The 26966-nt window shown below is 39.4% G+C and overlaps 1 protein-coding gene across 11 annotated transcripts in view; it reads left to right on the top strand.

The window, feature by feature from the left end:
* Positions 1–26966, top strand: part of KALRN (kalirin RhoGEF kinase) — a 330405-nt gene that overhangs the window by 91402 nt on the left and 212037 nt on the right. For all 11 annotated transcript variants that reach the window (XR_003915798.1, XR_003915799.1, XM_029959838.1 and 8 more), the window contains exon 8: positions 7372–7494. Coding sequence is in view for 9 of the 11 variants with exons in the window: in XM_029959838.1 (XP_029815698.1) it covers positions 7372–7494 (123 nt within the window). In the remaining 2 variants the exon portion in view is untranslated. The remainder of the gene's footprint in view (positions 1–7371; positions 7495–26966) is intronic.

Below are 26966 nucleotides of genomic sequence, written 5' to 3'. Positions count from 1 at the left end.
GCTAGACCTTTAGTTGACATTACCCTGCTGTGACAGGGCCAGGGATAGGAGGGAAAAGGAGTCTATATTCAGCAATGATTTGGAATACAAAAAGAAACTGATTTAAATCAGACTTTGTGCATTTTATTCATTATAGGGGATTAGGTCTTATTAAGTCTCTTTCAGTTGTTGTGGTTTTGGGGGGATTTCTCATTTTGTTTTTCTTCCGATTCCCTGTGTTAGTTCTGTCTTCCCTGGTGCTATTGCTGACACCAAGTTCTCCCAGAGGGCTTGGTAGAAGGCATGGGACTGGGCTGGCCATGCCAGCCTGCACAGAGCAACACTGTCCAGGAGATGGAATTGCAATGGATAGAAGCCGACAATACCACCCTGGCTACTGCCTCCACTCAGATTCAGTGGTCTCCCTGGCAAATGTGCAAATTATCAGTTAGAGGCCCTTTTACCTCCTGATAAGGGAATGGTTCATGGGTATCTTGAGAGCACATCTACTTTGAACTGCATTGCTCATAAATACATGTATGATGTGTAGCTTCTAGTTCTTCTACTGGAAGAAAATGAAGTATTTTCAGCCAAGAGATTCTCTGTCTTGTACTTGCAGAATGTAGTACAGTCAGGAAGTCTTACTTAGTAGGCTTGTACAGTCTTGAAGGGCTTTGACAGAAAAGATTGGATTTTGTTGCTGTGCAGTGTAACAAAACATTTACATTAAGCTTTGGACGTAAAGTATGATCTGAAACACAAACCTTTTAACTACACTTCCTGGTTACAAAAAAGCAGGCTTGGCAAAAGCAGAGCTTTTGGAATAGGAGGTTTTAGACATACAAGGCCTTGGAGTTACTGGGCATTCATAATAGTAGCTACAGAGAAGGTAAAGATAAGGTTTGATTTTTGTGAGTGGAAACAGTGATGAGACTATAAAACCGCAAGTTTTGGAGTGCCATATGAATGCCTGGTATCACACCAGAATTTAGTTATCCCATTGTATCTCAAGAGCAAGCAATAAAATGCTCATGGTGGCAGCTTGATACTGCTTGGCTTCCTTTCACTGACATAAGCCTTGCAGATTTTTAGAGGCTCTATTCATGTGTTTGAAGTTAGGCAATGCTTATGCACCTATTCGAAATGACGCCTCATTTAAAGCTGAATAAATTGGGTGGAATTGCTCTGGAATTTATTACAGCTCTCTTACCAAAGAGTTAAACTAACCCCTTTGAGCTATGCCAGGTTTGTGCTGTTTTGAGATCAAGATCTGACTCTTTACTGCTTAAAGTGTAAAATGTTATAACTTATTTTCCGTTTTCAGAGTAGCCTAGTTTTAAGAGCCACTATGGCAAAACAGTGGGTCTTAGAGTAACAAAGATTAATGATTCCCATGGCTGAGGCACTTCAGTGGGTCATCTCACTCAGGAAATGGAACGGTTCAACACGGGCCTGGGTCAAATGCAGACGTCGGGGTGCTCTGTCACCGCTAACACAACAAACTGCATCTTAATCACCAGCTTACACTTCTCATCTCCTCCTGTAGGACGAGGGCAGGGGTCAGTGACCGGTATATTTGAGCAAGCCTCAGTGTTCGGGCTGCCCAGGGAAGTGGTGGAGTCACCATCCCTGGAGATATTTAAAAGATGTGTAGATGTCTTAGGAACGTAGTTTAGTGCTGGGTTAGTGGTTGGAGTCAATGATCTTAAAGTTTCTTTCCAACCTTAATGATTCTGTGATTTCTATTGAACTTATTCTTATTTCATCTTCATTCATTTATTCAAAAAGATATACAGTTTAAAAGATGTGAAAATGCAGAAATCTTTCATCTAACTTCAACAACAGATATAGTTCCTTAGAGTAATGAATTTACTACTTCTTTCAAATTTTGTATTCATGTAAAATGGGTGCATATCATGAGGACTTGCTTAGAAAGAATTGTTTCCCAAAGAGGTTTTAATTTAAATCAGATAAACTTATGAAATGTTTCTTATTTTTCACGTTTACTGATTAGGAAAGATACTTACAGAAAGACTTCATTTTCACAGAGCTGTGTTGAAAAGTCTGCCCTTTAAAAATAGTGCCCCATTGCTTTTTTTTTTAAATTTAAAAATCAAATTAACTTTTTAAAAGTTATTAAAAGACTTGACCTTAACTGCACTAATGCAATCATCTTGCCAGATTTCCATCATACAAATTAGCCTAGAGGAAGAGCAATTATCATTCCAGAACTTTGCTTAATTATTGCCTGATTGCTTCTTCAACCTTTTCCCTTTAAAACCAGTCTTCCATTTCTTTCTTCCATGTTTTCCTATGTTATCCCATACAATCACCATTCCCTGCAAATGGACTGACAAGAAGGGTTTTCCCTGGCCTCACCTGGGCCATATTTATTTTGCCAGCTTAGGCGTGCCATAGGTCTCAGACTTCCTGTACGCAGAATTTCAATTGTCAGCAAAAAGGAGTGTGGAGAGGGCTCTGGAACTGTTTCTCTTCGAAGCACCTGCCTCCCAGTGCTGTGCTCAGATGAAACCTGTCTGAATTGCCACTATTATTATTTTTGCAGTTACACAGATCATTCTAAAGGGACAGTTATGGCTATTCTTCCTCCAGGTAGCATTTTGAATCTGGTGGTCATCCAGCCATATAATGACTGTAATAGCCAGCACACTCAGCCTGCTGTAACTGTACTGAGTTTTATTTAATTTTCTTGGTGACCTGGGTTTGCTGTTTATTTTGTTGGGTGTGTAATTGTGCCCCTCAGGAGATAAGGAGACAGGACATGCACATTATGATAGAAAGAAAAGACTGCCTCTACCATTTTTGATCTTAAACAAGTTGGGGAAAAAAAAAGAAAGAGAGAGAGATTAACATCGTTTTAACTCACATGTGTGTCCTGCAATGTTCCCACCAATATACATTGCTGACATCAGCTGGGCTTCTCGAATATATTTGGTTTGTGTTCTGCTTCTGTTACAGGCTCCCAGCAAACAGTCATGCTTTTGAGCCTGATGCTCAGTTTGCTAACTGGAAATTAAACACAGTATTAGGAATCTCCATCTGGGAAAGAAAGGGAGCCACCTTCTCACCTCCTAGCCTCACATGCACAGTTTCTGCAGTCTCATGGAAGTTACTATCAGAGTTAATGGAGCAGCTCATTTATTTCCTCCCGTGGACATCCTATGGGACTGAGCAGAGGAATAGCAGAAACAGCTACCCCAGTGAACTCGCCTGTAGTGATGGGGTCAGTAAGGGGTGGGATGGGAATTTGCCATAGCTGAAGGTAAAATACCAAACCTCTTATCCTGCTGCTCTTTCAGAAGTTGTCTGTGAGTTTTGATGCTTCCTAGGTGATTCCAGGGACAGCTGCAACCATGCTTCGAGATGTGTCTTGAAGTTTGAAGTCAATTACGTTTTTATTAATGCAGGATTATCTAATGGACAGCCTGGATTGGAAAATGCTGCCTACATGGGGAGTGTGTCCACAGAGCAGTGGTTAGCCTGGATTCAAATTGCAGTGAGGCAGGATCAGGCTTTCCTGTGCTAGGAGCTGCCAAGCAGTATGGAGCTCCTGGCCCCTGTCTCAAGTAGCTTTCAAACTAGTGTGAGTACAGTAGTAAATACACTGAGAAAGAGAGCTGGAATATACTGGAGTTAAAAAAATAAATGTTATGTTTCAAGAAACACCTCAGATGATGCATCTGTAGTACAATATTTTAATTCCAAAGAACTCATGACTTACAGCCTTTTCCTAGCTAGAAAAAAATAGCTTAGCAATTAAGGACAATTAGGAAATTTGAAGATGCAATTTGGAAAACACTCTTAACTGCATTTTTAATGGCATCTTCAAGCTCCTTAAGTTTTTAAGGAGTAATTAAATTATTTGAACTAAGTTACTGTAACTTCAGTGGCTAACTCTATCTCAAGATGTTAATTTTCAGCAGTAGAGTAAGTTACACAGTCTGTGCTCTCAATTAAAACATTAAATGTTTATCTTGAATTATTACACAGTTATGCTGTTCTGAAGACATTTCCTCTCTTCAGAGTAAGGGAGAATTTCTCCAAATTCGCTGACACGTAGATGTTTACAAATGCTGGTGATTTCAGGTTTAACTGTGACCTTTCAGAGTTGTTCCTGTATTTGCCACAGACTAATTGCTTAACATTTCTCATTATTTGCACTGGAGAGTAAGTGCTTTGTGTCTGTCCAGATTTATGTTCTTGCTGTTGCTATCCTCACTCAGTTATTCCATACATCTGTTATTCCGTACCTTAGCTCCTCATTGAGAGCAAACTTTCTGTGCCTTGTAGAATGGAAACAAAGATGTGATATTTCTCCATGGTTGCAAGTTATTGTGAGCTTATTAAATGCAAGTGCTTTATATAAGGAAAAATGTATTTTTTTTAGCATTTTAGTAAATGCTGAGAATTCTTTTGTTAATTAGGGCTATCAGATTATCAGAACCTCATCCTAATATCCTGTCTTTTGTCAGCTTTCTGGGACACCTCAGCAATTCACTTAGTCTTTATATATATATATACGTGTGTGTGTGTATGTATGTGTATATATATGTATGTAATATATGTATTTTCCCCTCCTTTTATGCAAAATGAAATTATAGCATTTATGTATTTCACAAGATGGTTGTGAAAACAAATTCATTGAAAACTGGAGTGGTCAGATATGTTAACATGGTTTTCCAAGGCATAGAACATGCTGTTAAGCAAGTTATTCTCTAAGAGTAATTATTTGTAGTTATTTCTCGAGGGAATTGGCAGCAGAAAAAAAGACCTAATAAAACAATTTAAACCACCACTTTTTAAAGAGAAGGAAGGGTATGTAAATCTGAGACATGGCACTCAAAGCACAGAAAAGACATAGGAAAGAAGTAATCAAATAGGGTGTCACAGCAAATGTCTTAAGTGGATGATTTCTAGATTATTTTTTTAATCTTGTCTGCTCACAAGGATTTGATTTATTAAGTGGGTGTACAATTTTGATACCTCAAGGGGTATTTTATATCTAATTTTATAAATTAAAGATTTGGAAACCTAATCAATACCTGCATAGATAACTTTGGAGGGAAGTTTTCATGGTAGAGGAATGTCAGGCATTATGGAATAACTTCTCAAGTGCAACATTAAGACACTGCTGCAGGAGTTGCCAGCTCTTATATGAGTCCTGGAACAAAGGCTTATTACCTATGTATGAATGTTTTATCACTTTGTTTTTTGGCTTTTTTTTTTTTTTGAGAGTAAAGTTTCCTTTTTTTGACCAGTACTGTGGTCTAGATTAATTTTCTTTATTTTCATCTTTGTTAAAAGTGGGTGTCGTACGTTTTATTTCTTACTCTGAATTGAGGCGTGTAACAAAACATCTGTTTATAAAATGGAAGAGTCAGTCCCTGTCAACAGTCACCTAATAGTGACTAAAACAGGCCAGTTTAACATTGGTTGGGATAAAAAATTTTATCTTTATGTAATTACTACTTCAATGCTATAAGCATGAAAAAGTTCCTGGAATAGTTTCCTGTAGTTACAGTGAGTGGCTATCAATTATTAATAAACAGAAAGCACATACTGCATACTAATTTAATATGAAACATTGTTTAAATTAAAGCCACTTGCCATTTAAAAAATAATATTAGATGAGATTTTTTCCAAACTTGAATTTGGATCTGGTTCCATTTTTAATAGGTAAGTTGAAAACTACTGACAGGAGGAAAGATGTTGTTAATGGAATTATTTGCAGACTGTTAATGACACAAATGCTAGAAGGCTACCCTCCAATAATTGTTAATACAAATTATATAGAGATTCCTGGTCAAAAATATATTGCAGAAAAGCTCTTAGCAGACCAGTTGGCACATGACTGTCAAACAATTTGAAGGAATTTATTTAGGATTCTCTACCCAGAGCAAATGGGAGACAAACTGGTCAGAGAAAGGGAAGCAGGAGGTAATGACTGTACTGCCAACACATCTGGTCCTGCTTCCTCATACCCACAGTGTGACTTGTGCCAAATATGTGTTGTCCCTGCAGGACATAAAGTACTTAGATACCCCATTTTGTGTAATTATTTGTACTCTGTGGATGAAAAATATGTTGTAAGCACAGAGCATTAATTAAAAAATGCTTTTCCCAGCAAAGAAATAGGGCTGGAACCTAAGTATATGTGTATAAAGCTTTGTTTGTACTTAGAACTTCCTATAAAAATATGCTTGCATTCTACACTACAGAAAATGCTGAGAGCCCAGGTGGTTTAGATTCTGTACAACCAAACCATGAAATAGTTTTACTTGCCTGAAATAATAATTAAAAAATAATCACATCTTCCATTTTTCTAGTCTTAGGTTTCTGTGCTTAATCAATAATATCTGTGGTAGTATCACTATCCTGGGGGTGCTTGCAGTGTCCTATCCCTTGTGTGACAGACATCCCAGCTGTGGTCTCCTAGTCCATCAGCATCAGTAGCAGTGAGGATCCACAACTCACTGCGAGTGCAGAGCTCCTCGCTGGATGAAGTCCTAGCTACTGTTACAGAAATACCAGCACTGATCTAGTACTATTTATTCCCCTAGCTTCTGTGTATTGGGAAAGGGATGTAGAAAGCGTGGCCATCACCTCCTGAAATTTTCCAAGCTTATATGGTCAAATTGTTTTTTTTCCAGCTTGCAGTAGACCCCAAACAGGTTTGATCTAAATTTTAGTGCCGGTGTTACTGTGAGAAGAAACTCCACGTGGATAGTCAACATAGAAATTACCTATTTTTGAAAGAAAATTCTTTAACTAAGAATATCAGATTTGTCACCCTACTTTTCCATAGGGATCAGTAACATTTGGAACTCGAAACTCGAAAGACTTGGAGGGTGCACACTGTCAATATTTTATGGCCTACAGTGAAGGTTTCTTAACCTTTTCATTCCATTTTCTCTGATAATGCCTTCTCCTCACATAAAAATAGGTTTCGATTGGTCCTTCTGCCATGCTTTTGTACTCACTCTCACATTGACATATGAAATCAGTTATTGCTGGTTTTCAATTTACTCAAGGAGCTCTTCAGAGGAGGGTACTTCCTGTAAAAGATTCCAGATTTCTGATTCCCATTCCCCAAAATTCATTTATGTGAAAGTAAATATTTAATATCTGCCAGGCTCAAATAACTAAGCTACACTTCAAAATAAATTGAATAGTAAAAATTCAATAAACCTAATTTACAGTAGCATCTATAAACATTTATCTTCTGTGTAGTGGAACGGACTTTGACAGATCTGCATGTGTTCAGCCACAGCAAGTAGAAAGCATTCCTCTGCAGCTGTTTCATCCTCACCCTCACAGGATTTATCTGTGCTGCTGCTACAGGAGAGGTAACTGGATGTTCTTTTTTGGCAGGTACTGGACTGGATTGAAAATCACGGGGAAGCCTTTCTGAGCAAACACACAGGCGTGGGGAAGTCCCTGCACAGAGCACGTGCGCTGCAGAAAAGACATGATGATTTTGAAGAGGTAGCACAGGTAAGAGTCTAAATTGGAGACTTTTGCTGTCTGAAGTGATTTTTGTTACTCCTTCTGTATACTGAGAAAAAGCTATTGCTGTGTTGGGTCACGCTGCTCACTTCAAACATTTGGAGCTGAGCAGGATCCTGTCTCCGAGGTTTGGAAGTCAGCATGCACACTGCAGAGCATGGCAGCGGCAGGAATTACAATCAGAAAATCACCACACTGGGTCGATGAAAGGTCTCAAAGCCCATGAGAAATTGCAAGCAGTTTACAGGAAAGCATCACAAACTGTTGGGACATAGAGGAGAATGGTTTATGAGAGACAGTGATAAAAAAATCAATTGTAACTCCTGCAGTGGAGACTGAGGGCCTTGAGAATAGGGTGGGAGGCAGTTAGCCAAGAAGCAGGGGAAACACTAGAGTGTGTTTGCAGTGAGGGCAACTACCTTCCACTCCTTCTGAGAGTACAGTGGAAAGGAATTTTTGCTTCTTTTGGAATTAGAGGCAATTGTTACAGGTAGACCTACCTTCCTTCCTTCTTTCCTTCCTTCCTTCCTTCTTTCTGTCCATTTGTCTGTCTTATTTTTCTCTAAGTATCCATGGCCAGAAATTATCCAGTCTCAGCTCTGGCTGTCAGATCATGTTACAACATTTTGGCTTAGATTTGAAGCATCCTCTATCTGTAATTGATAATCTGTAAATCCATTAAAATCCTGATTGATCTGTGTAAAGCAGAATGGATCAAATGCTTTGTCTTGCTGGTGCACCCGGGACAAGTTGTTGCTGCAATGTTTCACTGCATCTTAAGACAAAAATTTACTAGACTTTAGTTTTGGTTTTCTGCAGAACCATTCCCATGTGACGGCCTAGTTTAGTTTAAGATATTTCCAGTAACAGGGACATACCTCTTTCACTGTTTCATCAGGGAAAATATTTCACTGCCTGATGGCAGTTACTGACTAGATGTTTATTTTTTCTCCTCTCCCTCATATTCAATTTATATTTTTCTCACTCTTTTGTTTTTTATTATTCCCTTGTTTATATCCCTTTGGTCTTATTTATCTCTCTTAAGGAGACAAATGCCAGGAAAAGGGATGAATTAATAAGCCTGAAATGAATATCTGTAGAATGTTGGCATGTCTTCTCTGATGTGCCTCTTAACCGTATTAAACATATTTAATTCTGCTAGCATGTTCTCATTCACCAATCCCTTAGATGTCTTTTCTTATCTATGTTGTTGGAAATTCAGATTACCAATATTCTTCTTTAAATTAGATTTTCAGCTGTTGATGGAGTATCCAATTGCATGGCTTGCTAATGAACTTTGGTGTTACCTTTCAGCCGTGATGGGAAATCTTTACATACCATTGACAAATCACACAGCCTGAGAGCAGCAGTTCTAGATTGATGGGTTTCTAAAATGTCATGGGACCACCTGTGGATTTAAGCCTTCTGGTAACAGGCTTGAAATTTTGAAAATTTAAATCTGCAAATTTATTAAAATGGACCTGAGGCTGGAGGTTGCAAATCGTGGCTCTACAAGGCCTCATCCAGTGTGAGGTTTCCTCCTGAAATCAGCATTAGATGCTTTTTCAGAATATATACTTGAGTCAGCTGTTACTGGATACCATCCTGGGCTAGCAAATGAAAATGAAGATCATACAATATACAGGAGCTGAAACTAAGTGATTTCATATCCTTAGTGGCATTATTATTTTCTAAATATCCCTCCTCTGATACATTAGCTTCATAACTCTAGTTCCATCTCTCATTTCTGGATCAGATTAGCTTTTTTTTTTTTCTTTTTTACCTCCTCTCTGAGACTATTTCACTGGAGATGTAGGAAAAAATTAAGAACAGGTGAGAAAAGACAGAAAAATAACGTGGTCTTGACAATAGAGATGAGAGCAAGCCATGTAACTGTCTGCACATGGAAACAACAGCTCATTTAAGGCTTGCTTTGCTGGCTGATGTAATTAGGAGATACATCCCCTCATCAGGATCGAGGAACCTTACAGATGTGCAGCTTGCATGTGTAGGTACTAAGGCAGAATATAATTAGTTCACTAAAGACTTTTCTAACCCATCTGTTAGTCCTTCTTCCCTATTATTTTAGCATGTCTGCCTGTGAATAACTTTAGACACATTTCCTTTCACTTCACGAGGCCAAATTCAGAGCAAATGAATCTTGTTCACTGGCTCACCACATGTGTTTAAGTGAGGGGAATGGAGAGGAAAGAGAAAAATGTAGTTTGCTTGGTTATGAAACCTCTTGGGCTCCTCTGAATCTGATTCCTTTACATCCTATGTGGTAGCATCAATGAGCATCTCATTGCTCTGCCTGGACAGCTTAGAACAGTCATGATCAGCCCTGCACTCTGAGAATAAAGTTTATGGTGCCTCCTAATTGGAAATAATTGACGCAAGTTGAACCTGGTTATTTCCCAACAGCTTTGACAGGAGTAGTTTCCTCTGGTGCATTCACGAGAATATCACTGCTAATTTATGAGGCCTGTCTGCAGTGTGACACTGGAATGTGGTGCTGGCAAATGGACATGGGGACATGCAGTGAGGGGAAGTGAAAGGAATCTCAGGCTTTATCTGAGGTCAAGGACTTGAGAATACAATACTCTTTGCTTTGGAAGGAGTAATAGTGAGGGTAAGAGGGGAGGCCATAAATTTATCACACCTGGAGTTCTCTTGCAGAAGCTTCTAGCGGGGTCGATTTGGGGGAATAAATCTCCTCCCTGCTCTGATTATGACCAGTTTTTATTCTTCCTGACTCCCTTCTTGATGCTTAACTCCTTAGAACTGGTTAGTAATTAATTCTAAGTTAAGTTTAAATATTTGCCATTTTTCTCAAGCTATCAAATGTCTTTGCCATGGGTGGATGACTGGCAGGACATATTCCCAGTACAGCCATATAATAAAGCACGTGTGCTAACATTCTAAACAAACTGTCGAATTTGCCCATTCCTCTCATCAGGATGTTAATTAATAACATCAATGGCAATAAAAAGAGTTCAAGGTTTTTTCCTTAGAAAAAGTAAATAATAAAAAATATCATTCTGACAGATCTGGTGAGATTGACAGTATAACCAATAGTATTTGCTATTGGCAATTCTCTGATAAAAACACTTAGCCTGCCATACAGTATAAATCTATTTTCCAAAATATACTTTCCTTTAGCTCTGATATATTTGGTCTTATCTCCTGCTGTTTCAGGAAGGCATTTACAAAGGTCAGACTAGAAGCAATTTTAATAAGTTTTCTTGATATTGTCGACAAAGGGCAAAACATTCCTGGTTTTACCTGTCTGCATGTAAAGCAGAATTGTGTATCCAGGATTACTGTGCGGAGAAATGCTCTGATTGACTGACCTGCCAAGGCACTAGATTGAGAGGTGGAACGTGCTCCCTCTATGTCTGATTAGAAACTCCACAGATTGATAAATCTAGATGTAATGATTCAGTCAGGCATGGCCCAAATAGATCACATTCCTGCATACAGCTGTGCTTGGAAAATGTCAGTGATTTTACAGCACTGTATTGTGGGCAATAGGAAATATAATTTGGGGCCTCCTTCTCTCATAACTGCTGTTTAGACAAAGCCCTGGCAATTTTTCTGACCATAAATACACTACATGGAACGCACAGATGGCAAATGTTTGAATTTGGATTAAAAAGCCTGAGCTCCTGGGAGGGAGGTTGTTATCTTGTATATACCTGCAACTGTTTCTCAGGCAGTGCTAAAACTGTTCACAGGCTGCCACCCTGAAAATGCCAACCTCAGCACAGCACAGTGCCTACTACCATGCAGTGAAATTTAGTAGTCAGGCATTATCGAGATATGACCAAAGGAATATCACTCTGAATGTAGCTGCAGTGTTCCAATGATGGCCTCATTGCTTGGCTGGAATTATTTTGTGCAAATCAGATAACCACAGCCCAGCCACTCATGGTTGTAAATCCAAAGATAACTTCATTTTAGACTCTTTAACTTTTCCTTATTCAGGGCTCTTACCCTGAAAACATCATGCCTTCCAGTTGGAAAAATCTCCCCACACTTCAGCACTATCAAGCTGAGCTGCACGTGTTGGAAGCCCGTCTTTGTAGATAAAGAGAGAGGCCACAGATCATTTTCCTTTCTGCCATTCCCAGCAGTCAGAGGTTAAGGTGGCCTTCTCAGCATTCTCCTCTGCTCACAAAGAGCATTGCTGCCTTTGTGCTGGTGCAGAATTAGGAAAGATGCTGGGAAACTGCTCTGTTAATCCCCCGCATTCTGCTGCCATAGGACTGAGTGGTTTCGTGCTTTGAATGATCCAAAACGAGCATTTCTTTAGTCTTTCTGCCTTTATGAGCTTTTCCATCAGATGTGCTGTTAAGATTTCCTATCGTGTAGGTTTATCCACATTTTGGCAGGCGAACGCCCACCAGTGCGGATTTCAACCTGCAGATGGCAGTCGCAATGCGCTGTAAAGCCTTTAGCTCTAATGGTAAACACAGCCGGTGTTTCTCGTCCAAACTAACCAAACATTGTCTCGGAGTGAAATGAAGCAGAAGTGGGAGCTGGCTCGCTCGCTGTCCCGTGGTGTTCTCCCACCCCTGCCAAAGCCCACATTGTTCAAGGTCACTCAGAAAAACAACCCTCTTTAATATTTTTTTTTTTTTTTAAATGTAATGCTGGGCGATCCCTGGTTTAATGCAAGGTAGTGTTTGTCATCTGTGTTTATGGGATAAGCTGCTCTCGGATCTGTGGAGCTGCTCTTGGGCCACACTAAGCTCACTGCTAGAACTGATTTTGTATCTAGTACCTGTGTGTGCATTTGCGTGCAACAGCGTGTGTATTTTCCAAAATCACCAATGTTTACAAGGTAAAATATCACAACTCCAGCACACAACAAAGCATGTGTTCTGAACAGCCTTGGCCCAAAATGTGTGGGGTTGTCCCTTGTTATCAACACAGTGAGAAGGGTGACTGGAGGTGGTGTGTGGCCATCAGATTTTATGGGGTGTGTCCAGTGTGGCAGCTCTTGATTCAGGCCTCATAACTAAAAGAGTTTTGATTTAAGTACAGGTTTGGATCCTTTATTCCTGACTTTGCAAGTTTGACAGGCTCCATTTTGCCAAGGTATACATGCAATGCAGTGGACTGTTCCTGAGATACTACAAAGAAGGAGAGCCAGACAAAATGTGATCAAAAATGCTGGACTTTGCAGTATGACATTTGAGAAGCCATTCAGTTTTCCTGTTCTTGGGTATCCATGCTTGCCTTCCTCTGAGACAGCTTTTGGAAGATGATGATTAAGCACCTGAACACTGGCTTCATACTGTCAAAGTTAAGCTTACATGTATATACATAGTTCTTTTAAGATTCAGCTCTTCCTTTTATATTTGTCTTGGGGAGGTAAATGTATTTCCTGCAAGGGAAGGCTTTCAACAGAGACCTGAAAGCCAAGGGCCTGTATCAACTACAAGAAATCAAAGATCAGGTGATTTTCTTCATCTAAGAAGTAATTTGTTCTCCAGTGTTCCTGTCTGGCGTATTCCCTTCCTCCATTGTGCTGTTCCTAAAATACTGTCAGTTCAGAGTTTTCAAAAAGCTCTTGCAGATAAAAAAGAACTTTTAAGTGTAAGTATGGTGAAAAAATATGATTATATTGTTTGTCATGTGAAATATCCATTGGATTCAGTAAGAAATGCTGCAGGTACAAGTGGTATTCTGTGATCTCTCAGTCCCACATAGTTTTACTTGAACTGCTTTAAAACTAAGTGTGGTAATAGAATAGTCAGGCCAAAGCTGAATTGCAAACAGCTACTTGTTTGGCCTTCAGAATAAAACCCTAGTGCTTTCCCATACAAATTCCCAGCTCTGTTGGATGTCATTGTTCTAAAGTTTGGCATGAAGTTCAGTACTGATGTAAAACATCTAGGAATAAATTAGGAGCCCATGTTGATAATAAGCACGTAGGAAGCATTATCCCTGGGTGGTTGTTTTAATTACTATTTTGTTATTTTGTTTCACTTTTTAAAATTTTGTGACCTACCTGGTTGTTGAAAGGAATGGCTTGCTGGGCATACTGGATTTTTGCCTTTGGGTTGAGTGACTGAAGTCCTATGTAGGATGAAATATTAGGCCAAAACAGGGCAAAAGCAGACAATTAAACCTGGTAAGAAATATGCTCAAAGTTGGCAATAATAACTGTGCTTTCAGAAATGCCAAATCTCTATAATCTGCATTTTTCCTGTTCATTTATGTAAATGTATTCAATTCTACACTGGCAGCAGATTACACAGGCCTTTGTACCGTGGTACAGGAGCTCCAGAATTCCTGGTTTCTTCTCCTGGCTGGCAGCAGGATGCATCTGGCAGTCACAGGCAGCAGAGATCAGTGAAACTGCCAATACATGGGTTGTCTGTGAAAGTTATCTTGGGACTCCTGGATCCAAAACCTTCTAAAAGTGTGCTGAAGAGCCAGATAGTTTATCATGGAAGCAATAGTGTAACTTTGTGCAGGAAGTCTTGAAGCCTCTGGGTGACTTGGGACATATCTGCATTGCAAGGACAGAGATACTGAATTGGTCCTTCTCAACCTGAGCCAGGAACCAGAAAGGCTGGGAAGGGCTGAGCAGAGTGCCTGTGTTGGATGTGGTGCTATGGAGACTTGACTGTCAGATCTAAGTCAGAAGCAGGTCATGTTTTTTCCCTGAGGAAGTGTGATACTCTTCAGATGCTGTGGATATCAAGACTGTGTTCCATTGCATAATCTAGGCGTGCCCATGGAGACTGTTAGCAGGGGCTGCTGAAACAATGTCTTAGCTGAGCTTCTGGAAGCAATGGAATTGAGTTGGTAGCCATTGGTACTCCATGGTCTAGTGGGAGACCTGTTTTTAGAGAGGCTCTGTAATAGTACAGAAATCTTCCTGGTCACCATATGAAGAGCTGTGCCTATTATGCTGTGTCTCTGAGTTTGAATTTTAGTGTATTTCTCCTCCAGCTCAAAGTGATTTTCTTTCCTATTTCTTCTCTTCCAAAATCACTTGACAGCTGGATCTTTTCATTAAACCTCCTGCAGCATGATTCACAATCTAAATGCTCCCTGTAAAATCTCAAGGTTTGGCAACACTGTGCATTTTTTACAATTGCCAGGAGCTAGCTTCTTATCACTGGTTTATTTGGGTAGGTTTATTTTTGTGTCTTTAAAATATGTTCCTTTAATTTGCCTATAAATGCATAATTCTGTTCCCATGGCAGACAGGGAGACAATGAAGCTATTTAAGAAATATGTATTTTTAATTCTAGAGGTTCTGGAAAATAGAATTTCTATTGTGTGGGGAATTCAGAGACTTTTGAATTAATTTCTTTTTGAATCAGAAAAGACAGACAAAGCTTCCTAAAGAAGAAAAATCCTGGAATTTGTTTCTTCAAGGCCCCAAACTTCTTAAAGAGAACATTGGAAAATTATAACACTGTGTGTTATATAGGCCATGTACTAAACATACATTCAATGTGGTACTGATGTCTCAACTGAATAAACCTACAGCTGAAATGAATGGTATTTAAAATTGATAATTTCTGTGAAATATACCTGCTTACATGAGCTCTTCTGTTCTGGCTGTCCTGTCTATGTTGATGAACACCATCATCATCTAAAGGCTTTTGAACCTCTCTGGTCATTTTTCTTTGTGCTCTTCTTATTGGCAGGTCAGTGGGTTATCAAACTGTACCTATTGATTCTGGAAGATTAATTGCAGCAATGTCCAAATGTCATTTGTAATGATGGTGGACTGGTACTCTTCAATTTCTTGTAGCTATTGATAGTGAGGGGGCTTGAGGGGAGAAAAGTGACACTGTGAAACATAGCAGCATTTTTGCTTTCTGATTCTGTTACAGGGCAGTAGAAGGAGCTGGCCATGGCTGTGCTGCTGCTCTGGGACAGCCAGTGCTGGCCTTAGGAGAACAACACAACCTGAGCCACAGCAACTGGATTAGGACATTGCTGCAAACAAAAAATATGCTGCTTTGCAGACACCAGTAAAGGAAATTTCATGTAGATTAAGCCAATATCAGAGATTTATATTCAGTAACAGAGCAAAATAATTTTCAAGGTCAGGTTTTAAGTATTCATTAACACTGAGCAAATGTTCTGGAAATAGACTAACTGGGTCCGATTGATCACTCTGCTGCACAAGACTTAGAACAAAATCACACTTCCAATTTCAGATAAATTGCTTATAATTAACTTGTTCCGAAGAGTGGAGAATCCAGTTCCATGGCTCTGCACTGCAGAGAAGCTGCTTGGCTGTGTGGTTGTCCCTTCTCTTCCAATCCCTAATTGTCCAGATGAAGGATGTCCTTAGTCCCACAGCAGGTGTTTGATTTGTCTAAAAGCTACACTTGCATTATGAGACTATTGCAATGTTTTTATACTGATTATATATAAATAGAGAGTATTCAATCAGCATTTTATTGCATATAAACCTATTTTTAAAATTTATTTCCTTGAGATAGAGTTCTGATCTCAGTTTCCCCTGTACAAAAATACGGTAACATCAGCGGATTTGTAGAGGTCTTTTGGAATTACATGTGTGTGAATAGGGACAAAACCCCTAAGGACTATATAAATAATTCACTTGTTGATTCATTGCTTGTAATCCAGCCATTAATATTGCCCTCCATAACTGTGGTCTGTGAGGTCTGGTTTTGCATAACCAAGCCCAAGGAAGCACTGGTTTGTGTCACTATGGGAATGGGGTCTGGTCTGAGGCATTTAGGCACCTTTGTTTAGTGTCTGGTTCAGAGCACCAGCACATGCAGAAGTGTGGGTCTTTCTCATCCTTTGCTGAGCTAGGGAGAGAAATTAAAAGATTGGCACGAGAAAAGCAGGCAAAATCGGCTTTCTCATGACATTACATTTCAAATGAAGCTACTTTTGGGAAAAATAAATTGCAGAATTTGCCAGAAGTCAGGAGCTGAGACAGGAGGTGTTTCTGAGCTGTCAGTGAGTATGTGCACACATTACTCTAGCATGATTGCATGTATTAGTATGCAGCTAATACAATAGAAACCACTATGTGCTCCAAAACAATGACACTGTCTCCTATTAACATGCAACCCTCATTTTTATTAGACTGTTCTGTCCAATGGATAAGGTTTTCTCAATGCAGTTTTTTTCTGCACAGTGTAGGTGTCTCCTCATGACACTGGTGAGATCCACAGCCATGCAACAAATGCAGAGCCAAACCTGCTTTTACCTCCCTGGAGTAATGTAAAGGCTCAGTTCAGAAGTGCACAGTGTAAAAGGGTGTTTGTGACTCATTATTGTCAGCAATGGAAAGTGCAGCATTTACATTAAATGTGTCAACCCAAGAGCTGAAGTGAGTGCATTGAGAGTTTGGTGGAATGAAGGGTGTTTCTGAGGGGAGAGATGGTTGAAAGCACTGGTTTTTGGCAACCGACTCCTGGTTGTTTTGCCTGTGGCCAGGATTTATATTGACAACCAGAACTTGGATTTGTCAATGCCCAAATGCCAAAGTTGAGTGCAGGAAGGACTGGAAACCTGCAGTGGAAGGGGGAGAGGTCTGGTGCAATTTCAGTGTTACTTTTTGTTGTCTTCTGGGGTTTGTTTTAGACTCAAAATGGGCCCAGTTGAAACCTTTCAAAAAGCAGAGGTACATGTTTGTTCCTACCACAAAAGTGGTTCAAACAAATACTGCCCAGCCAGGAATGCATTCACGTCATTCTTTTTTGGAAAAACAATAAACATTTCTGACTTGAGGTGGAAAGCTGCTCCTGCCAGTTCCAGGCCCTTTCTCTCCTCCCAGTTCCAGGCCCTTTCCCAGGGGATTCATAGTTTTACCTGTGCCAAAGCACAGTTCCTCAGTGCACACCGAGTGATGGGCGCTGTTCCGGCTTCACTCCTCTGTCGTGCACTGAAAATCAAATGAGAGGGAAACAGCCTCCCAGCACGGCCAGGGCTGTGCAGCCACGCTGAAATACCAGCCATCTCACCCAAGTGTGATGGGGAATTGGGTCACTGGGTCATTTAACCATTGTAAATTCAGGTTTTTTATAGTCTCATGGAAATGTGGGACAGGAAAAAAACCCCAGGTATTTCAGAGCACAGAGCACAATCCGATTTGTGTGTTAACATAGGGACATGAAAAGAGGAGATTATTTTGGGATGTGAATGCTGAGAGGAGTGTTATTTGCTGCTTGGACCTGCTGGATGTGCCTCCAGGATTGGGGCAGGTGCCTAAATCCTACTGTTTGGGGTTTGGCACAAAACTGGGACTCTGGGATAGCAGGCAGAGAGAGATCAAAAGACAACTCAAACAGAATTTCTCTGATCTTTGCTTTTGTCTCATATCATGGCCAGTCTTATCCTTTGGGGGCTGATTTGGGATTTCTGGGGGAAGGGGGATTGGATAGGGAGAAGGAAGGATTCAGTAACACTAAATAAAGAATACACCAGAAAGCTGTCAGGATTTTTTTTTATAGTAAAAAATGTGGCAGATGTTGACTGTAGAGGCAGTATCTCATATGCCTGCAATATTCCTAGAGATCTACTACTTGCCAAAAAGCAATACATTTTTTACCATGAAGATTTCTGGTGGGAATGCCTCTGTACCAGATCTCTCACTGTAAGTCATTATTAAGATATATTTATCTCAGATCATGTGTGGCCCCCTAATAAGGGTCAGAAATAAAAACACAATATCTTTCTAAATCTTTGTTGTGCTTATGGATAAGCTGAATTGAATTTCATTCACACAGTAGAACACATTTTTAAAATGCATCCCATATGAATGCTTTCTGGCCAACATGAAAAATGTTAGTTCCTGTCTGGAACTTTTCTGAAGTATAAGAATAAGTCTGGTGTAAAATAAATGAAATGGTCTATTACTTCCAGGGTAGTGAAACATCTTTCTATTTTTCCTCATTATAAGTACACAGTACATCTCCCTAGCTGTTACAGATTTTAATCCTTTTAAATTTTAGGGAAGAAAAAGCCCTTAGTCCATTTTGCTTTAGTGGCACCTCTGAAGGACTAATTTGACGGGTAAGCTGTACAGACAGTTCACATGTCAGGGAAATAACAAAGGTGAAAAATTGGTTTATAAATGTAATAAGATTCAGAGAACGATTTCTACTCATTTGAAACAAATTCCAATGTGTAAACCACAATGGAGAGATGAATTAATGTTGACAGTGAAGCGATTCTGAATCCAAAGGGACTGTCTTGCTGACCTGCTTCTGACGATGCTAAGCTGGAACAAGGAGATGAAGTAAAAAGTTACTTCAACTTTAATTGAAGCTGAGGAGACTGTTTTATTCTTGTAGATAGCAGAAGGGCATTCTCCATCAGGTTATCTGAGGTCCAGAGAGTCGGGAGATGGAGGTAGAGGTTATTTCAGTGGTGCACAGGTGATGTGTTACCACTCCTGTTCGCAGGGTATGTTGAGAAACCTCCTTATGCCAAATGGAAATATCCAAATTGTGAACAAAACCAAAGTGCTCGTGTTTTATTCTAATTTTGTGTCTGTCTCCAGCAGCCAGTGTACTGGAGTGTGAGGTTTACTCTGGATGGAAAGTAATTTATTTTTTAAGTGATTGATTTATAAGTGATTCTTTACTATGACTTAAACTTACCTGAACAAATAGAAGGGATACAGGAGAACACCAAGGGACTCCCTGCTTGCCTCTGAGTCTAGAGGGAACATAGACAGTGCTAGCACATGGCACCAGCTCAGCTGCACCACAAGATGTGGTGCCCTCCCTGAGAGCATCTCCTGTACCACTCCCACCTGGGTTGGTGCATGGGAGTGGATGCAATGCAGCATGTCAGGGGGGCTATCTCTATTTCAGAGGAGCAGCAGCAAAAATTTAACTAAATCTCTCCATCCTTCCTCAGGTAGCAGCACTGCACTGACCCTGTTAAAGGGCTGTGGCATGTCTTCCTCTGTATTTTTTCTATCAACAATCAGTTTGCTTGTCAGAGGTGGCTTTTCGCTTACGACACAATAGTTTACTGCAGAGCTGGAGGTCCTGTAGTGCATTAGTGTTACACTTACCTTTTTGCAGCAGCCTGTGTAGCATTTTTGTCGTATATTACCAGACAGAAAGAATGATTGTTACGTGATGTATACACAGCACCATGTTATGCTCCAGGCTGTGTTGTCTCTATGTTCAGCTGTATAGCAATTCTCAAGCTGAAAGCTCTGGAGAATTTGGGTCAAAGTTTTGCTGAATTTTCTTCCATTAAACATTATATCATTCCATAAACAGTCCCATGTCACTTAAACCGTGCTTCAGTAAAGATGTTATAACTGTCTTCACATAAACATAGCTGTGTCAGGGTAGTAGCTGTGGGGGAAACAGAGAGAGGAAATGCTTTGGTGTCTTATTTAAAGTAGGTTTAATAAAAAACTAGACAACAGAAACAAAGCCAGGCAGTTTACAGAATTCACATTCTCACAGGTTTATTTCTGCTCCTGTTCTCAAGGCAACAGTGCTGGCAGTTGTACTTGGTACTGGCTTTTCCCAGTGCTGCTGACAGTCCAAAGCCTTCTAATAGTGTTGTTGCTGTGTCTTCGAAATCTCCAAACTGTGAGATGATATTAAACCCAGAATGCCTGAAGTTATTTCAATTCAGGATACCAGCAGGACTTGATAAAGCTGTCATGATTGCACTTTTGTCTGTAAGGCTCAGAAAAGATGTGAACTGAGCCTTTGGGACAGAAAACAATATCATGCCCTCCTAGGTTGCTGCTCACCTTGGAGCTGCTGCATGTTTATTTCTCCACTTGCCTTCCCTTTTCCTCTTATCATAAAAAAGTTGTGAAGCTTTGCTGTGAACTACCTGTCTTTTTGGTAATATTAATCATTTAAGAAGCTTTCAGAAGGAAGTGCATTTCACTCCTGACAGTCTGGCTGCTTGTGCTCCCTTGTCATTTCCACAAAAGAACATGCTTTCCTCATTTTTGCTGAGCGTTAAAGGTTCAGTTACCAGACAGTCACTTGAGCAGGTCTCAAACAGTTATCAAATCATTGGCAGTGCTAATACTGTTTTACTGGTACACTCACTATGCTGCATAACACTGACAAGTTTGGTTTCACATTTCATACCAGAACTACTCTTATGTTTTCTTCATTGTCCTGCTCTGTTTGTTGTTGTTCATTTGCACATTTCTGTTCCTGGGGAAGGATGTTCTCAAAGTGAAGGGGCCAGACTCTTTTTGTGTATATTACCAGGGATCAAATGCTAGGATAAAGCCTGGCCAATAATCATGAATTTCAGATATCTTTCCTAATTCAGGAACCATCAAATATTGAAACAGCAGCAGGAGTATTTCATCATCCTTTTTTAATATACTGTTTTATATGCTTCTCCCAGAAGAGCAGTAGGGTGGCAGAAAATAAAAATTAAAATGTTCTTATAAGCACAAAATGAGCCTACATCTAATTTGCTTTCGCAGCTGGTCACATCTCTTGGTCTCGGGAAAGACATTGAAGATGGTCTTTATAGGACTAAAACTTCATTCTTGTGCCAAAGAAGTCTTCTCCCAGTTCCTATGTGGAGCTTCACAAATCAAAACTTCTTAAATCACATCTCACAAAGAATAAAAGTGCATGGTGCAAAAGTTCTGGTAACTGTGAACTGCAGTTTCTTCAAGGATGTGTATCAGAGTCCAGTGTAATGATGCAATGATATGCCCTCCTTATAACACAAAGTAAGCAGATTGCTTCCCTGGAAAGCGTAGAACTATTTATTTATCTCATATTAAGCAAACACTTAGTAGTTTATTTAATAGAGGAGATTGCACATATATACTGACTAAAATAAATGGGGGAGGAAAGGGGAAGTTTACCAGACTGCAGGTGAAACCTTTGGTGGGTATGGTCTTTTTACCTACAAAAAGAATAAAATGCCTCATCTTTCCGCTTGCAATAAAAACAAATTAATCTTACAACATAAAAAAAGGAAAAGCAAAAAAAAAGCTTTGAAATCTGTTTGGTCTTTGCCAAATGTGCTTTTGAACATTCTGATTTAGAATAATAAAATAGCTCTCGTGGCATTCAAACTAAAGTCCTTGCATTGATGGTATTTTAAGGAGTGATAGTTAAGTTTACCCCAGTGAGCTAAAAACGTAGCTTGTTCTTTGTGTATATGTAGCAAGTAGACAGACATGTGCATCTCTGTGTCTTAGCATACTTACTGATATTGGATGCTATGTGTGATTTTAATTGTAATTTAAAACATTATTTCACTATATATTTCATTGTCATTTTATTGAATAATGGTTGTGATCAGACTGGAGTTAATTTGCGAGATTGTGGTAATGGGAGTATTCCCTACTTGATCTATGACTGCACTCCTGATTGAGATGAACAGTTGAGAGGATAAAATATACCATAGCCAACATTTTTTTTAACCTAAAGTAAGCACTCAATATGAAATAGCACAAAGAGGAATTCTTTTAGCTAATGTATTTCCAGCTAGTAATTCTAATCTTGCTTATTTATTAGTTTAAAGGTCTAAGGCAGCTTAGAGTCAATTTATCTAGGGGTTCAGCATTTGATGTAATGTGTAACTGTCACTCTTTTAAATTCAAATAATAAATTCATCTTGGTTTGTATGTGAACCCCGAGGGAAAATCGTAAATAAAAATAACAATACATGTAAAAATATCTGGTTCTTGTCAATGATCAGTGAAGATTCTGTGTTGTATCCACGTTAATCATTCCTGGGAATATTTTATAACTAATTCATACTGAAAAACCCCATATACTTATATATATATATTTTAATATATATATATTATATACATTATATAATTCAGTGAAACAATGGAATTACTGGAGGTGTAAACAGTCATTAATATCAGCATGATTTTATATACGGCCTCTGAGCCATCTGAAGTCAGACACAAATTCACGTTCCCCAAATCTGTGGATGTTTCTGAATAGAGCTAAGCTTCAAATCATAGAATCCTAGAAAGGGTTGGGTTGGGTTGGATTGGGTTGGAAGGGACCTTTAAAGGTCATCTAGTCCAACCCCCCTGCAATGAGCAGGGAAATCTTCAGTTAGACCAGGATGGTCCCATCCTGCCTGACCTTGATTGTTTCCAGGGATGGGGTATCTACCACCTCTGTGGGCAACCTGCTCCAGTGTTTCAGCACCCTCATCATAAAAAAAACTTATTCTTATCTCTAGTCTGAATTTACTCTCTTTTAGTTTAAAACCACTATCTCTTATCCTATTGCAACAAGCCCTACTAAAAAAGTCTGTTCCCATTTTTCATACAAGCCCCTGTAAGGTCAAGAAGCTGCAATAAGATCTCCTTGAAAAACATCAGTGAGGAAAGTAGCAATGTGTCAGTAAATATAGATGCCCATACAGAAAATGTCTAAAGAAAAATAATTTAAGGCATTTTGAATGATGCATGGTCCCACAATGGGAGATGAGAGGTGTAAGGACTTTTCAACCCCATATACCAGCTGCAAAGATAGCTTTTCCAGGAGCTGGGAGAGAGGTTTTCTATGCAGTGCTGGTCTGCTGAAGCATAGGTGACATTCCAGGCACTCTGGTTCCTAGGCTGTGTTTTTAAATAGGTGCAGTTCTGATATTAGTAGTAATTTCATTGAAATTGTCAAGTGGTTGATACTTGGACACACATTCACATTTGCTTGCACTCACTAATTGAGACCCTTATTTGTTGAAAGTAGTTAAATAACTGTGATTAATTAACTTAAAGACAGGCATGTTCTTACACGTTCATCAAAAGATGCATATAATAACCTGTAGTATTTGAAGAGCTCAAACTTCAGGAAGGAGAGTGCAAGGAGAACTGGTTTGATATGACTAGGAAAAACTTAAGATGAATTTCCATATTTAAGGAAAAACAGTCTGACAAAAAAGGGGGTGATGGAAATCTCATTAGCCTGAATATGTTTTAAAAGGTCTGAAGGAGTTTCCATTCTAGTATATAGCAGGGAACAGTCATATACTGATACAGCAAGTGGCTGCATGACCTCTGAGAGATGTTCTGCCTTTAACTTCTGTAACTATAATTCCTGGTAAGTCTGTTTTGAATTGGAGCAATAGAGCACAAGTAAGACTATAGGTCTTGATTTGATTACACAAAATTCAAACAGAATAAAATCACATCTTATATTAGATCTTCATATGCACTTAGCCTTTGCCCTTCTTAAGGGGGGAGGAGTTTTGACAAAGATGGATGCTTCCTTAAATCCCAGATTTATTTATCAAAGAAATGTTTCATTGTGGTCACTTATTTTAGCTTTAGAATATCAAGTTACTAAAGATATAATTCTCCACGAAAGCCTGACTGTGAGATCACTTAACCTCAACAAAAAGCTGGACTTAATTTTAACAAAGTAACTTGAGCAAAGAATCTGATAGCAGTAAGTGAGCTTTATAATTAAAGATAACAACAGTTTATAAGGCTTGAGAAGAAATGCAGAATCAGCTCCATAATTATAATTTTGCCAATGTGAATCATGTTGTATTTCTTTGGGGAGGAGTGCTGTGCTCTGTTTATGCACAGAACAAGGGTACAAAGCCTCCAGAGTTCTATTTTTAGCCCTTTGCCATTTTTTGTCTCCTCCTTCGATCTTGAGTAGATGTCTAGGAGGCTGACCCAGTTCTCCCTGAAGTCAGTAAGATCCTTTTTACTGTTTTCAGCAAGAGGTGGATCAGGCTTTGAACTTTGTCTCGACATCCCATCTTCCCAGCAAGAGTCTAATACAGAGATTTCATCTGTGGTGTTGGAGAGTCGAGTCACGAGCCTAAAGAACATAAAGAAGATATCACATCAGAGAAAGACTAATAAGTCCCCTAAGCCTCAGCCTGCAGGCATAATATGGGATTCACATCACTAGTCTTTAGTAAGAAAGATCAGATCTAAGCTAGTCATCTTTCTCTCTGTAGTCGGTACTTAGTGGTCTCTAGAGATGCCATTTCTTCCGTACCTTTACATGGTAAAACGCAGGTGACAGAGCTCTCTGAACCAAGACCAGGAACCTTTGCCTGGAACTGCCTTTCACAGCCCCAGAACCTGATCAATACTGAATAAGGCAGACTAGTGCTGCCTCATTCCCCTTCCGCATATCTGAACATCTACTTGGGAAGTGAAGTCTGGGGGATGTATTTGTGTTTAATGTGATGATGTGTCTGATCACCTGCCCTGTTCCCTTACCTCATGTTTTTCCTGATGTTTGCAATTAACATCTTTTTCTGGCTGATGAGCATGGTTCACAACACATTGGAGAACTTGGAGACAGTTACTATGAAAACCTCTCAAATGTAATAAACAGCTGTAAAATAGTGTGCAAGGGGAGATTGTTCTGGAAAAAAATTGCCCAGATAAGGGAATGAACTCTGCCCTGGTCTAGCATTTGGCACAGCTATTTTCAGTGTAATCAGCCTAGAAACACACAGAAATAAACTAGTTACAAGTGTAGTTCCTAGGAGTATATATGGAATAATTTTCTATAAAAGCAGTCAGGTCAAAACTGAAATGCTGCACTAAATTGATTGTTGTCTGAAAAATATGTAGAAGGGTCAGTGAAAACACAAATATATATATATATACATATATATATATATATATGGTTGGTACTTTCCTTTTTTTAGTTTGAAAAGGATGTTAAGGCACTCGAAGGCATCCAGAGGAAGGCAACCAAGCTGGTGAAAGGGCTGTAAGGAATGTCTTGTGTGATGAGAACTCTGGGTTTGTCTGGTTTGGAGAAAAGGAGGCTGAGCAGTGACCTCATTGCTTTCTGGAGCTTCCTGTGCAGGGGAAGTGGAGAGGGAGCTGCTGATCCCTTCTGCCAGGGATCCAGTGATAGCACACATGGGAATGGTTTGAAGCTGTGCCAGGGGAAGTTCAGACTGGACGTTAGGAAGTATTTCTGTAGTGAGAGGGTGGTCAAACCATGTAACAGACTCCCTAGACAGTTGGTCAATGCCCCGAGCCTGTCAGTGTTTAAGAGGCATTTGGACAATGCCCTTAACGACAGGCTTTAAATCCTGGTCAGCCCTGAAGGAGTCAGGCCGCTGGACCAGATGATCATTGCGGGTCCCTTCCAGCTGAACTATTGCATTCCATTCTAATTTGTTTCTAACTGACTAAGATATTAGTCATATTAGTCATATTATTATATTATATCATAAATAATAAAGCCAAAATAACTGTGTTCTGCTTAAACCCCGTATCAGTCCAGTAATTAACTGATGCCTTATCCAGTATCTTCTCATTTAATCAATTTTTTTTTTTTAGTTAGGGAAAAAATGACAAATACTTTCAAACCAGAATTAGGGCCCTTTGGTTGGCTTGTACTGAGAAATGCAATGCTATTTTTTGTGTAACAGTTGAGGCCAAGCACACACTGCATGCAGGCAATGCTCTCTGACTGCTCACTGACTCTCATCAGTGCAACTCCTACTCTGGGCTAAAAAGATTTGAAGAGAACAGTTGTGGAAACACTTCTCTGGCACAACGACTGTGGACAAAATTATGTTAGTTTCAACTTTAAGGAAATCTCTTAGGAAGCAGTTTGCTGAAAGAGTTGTTAGGATAGTGCATTTCCAATGCAAAGATGGTTTCATGTGCATTAACCTGGTGACACTGTGGAATCTCGGCTGAGATCTACTGCCTAGATCAGAGATGAATCCTGACATTTTGATACTTGTTGGTCTGAAATGCAAAGGAAAGCATGATAAATATAACAGGAAAATGTCACATAAGTTTTTTCATAAACCTTTTTTTTTCAACTTGCTATAGAATATCAAACTGTTAACAATTAATGAGATAAAGTTATAGGGAATCCTGTTAGTAAGTATTCCCATGGGATAAGACACCAATCACCTCCAATTCTGAATTGTGATAGAGATTGTTGTATAGGTTTTTATAGTCTATTTCTTTTCCATAATTGTGTTTCTTTGTTGTTGTTTGGAAGAAACAGAAGGCATATGAAAGCCCCCTGATTTCATCTAAAATTAACTTCAAAAGCATATATTACAGCCATTTCCACTCTGGAACCTGAGGGGTGCAACTTCAGTTCCTTGTGTTTGCAGATTTCATGATTGAAATAGGTCATTATGCAAAGATTGGTATAGAAAGACTATTAAGAGACTTGAGGTGGAAGTTGGTTTTGTGCATGCAGTGGTGCAGAAGTGTGTAATGCCAGTTAGCAGCTCACTGAAAACCTCAAGGTTTGCACATGACAGTTCTCTCACAGGTTAATACAATATTAGGAAAAAATGCCCACAACCCTAAAATTTCAGAAAGCATATAATTTTATAACTAGTAGATTATTTTTTCTGTGTAACTTGTGCTTTTATTGTTTGGCAGGAACTCATTTCCACAGATGCAGAGGAGAGATTCTTCCTGGGATCTCCCCTTGGAGGGATTAGCCATTTTTGGTGTCACTTTCCTCAGTAAACTTTCCATGGGTCTGTGG

This window comes from Manacus vitellinus, unplaced genomic scaffold (assembly GCF_001715985.3).
Source record: "Manacus vitellinus isolate BGI_N305 unplaced genomic scaffold, ASM171598v3 scaffold_22_pilon, whole genome shotgun sequence".
Taxonomy (NCBI): Eukaryota; Metazoa; Chordata; class Aves; order Passeriformes; family Pipridae; genus Manacus; species Manacus vitellinus.
This window is presented reverse-complemented; position numbering and strand designations above follow the sequence as displayed.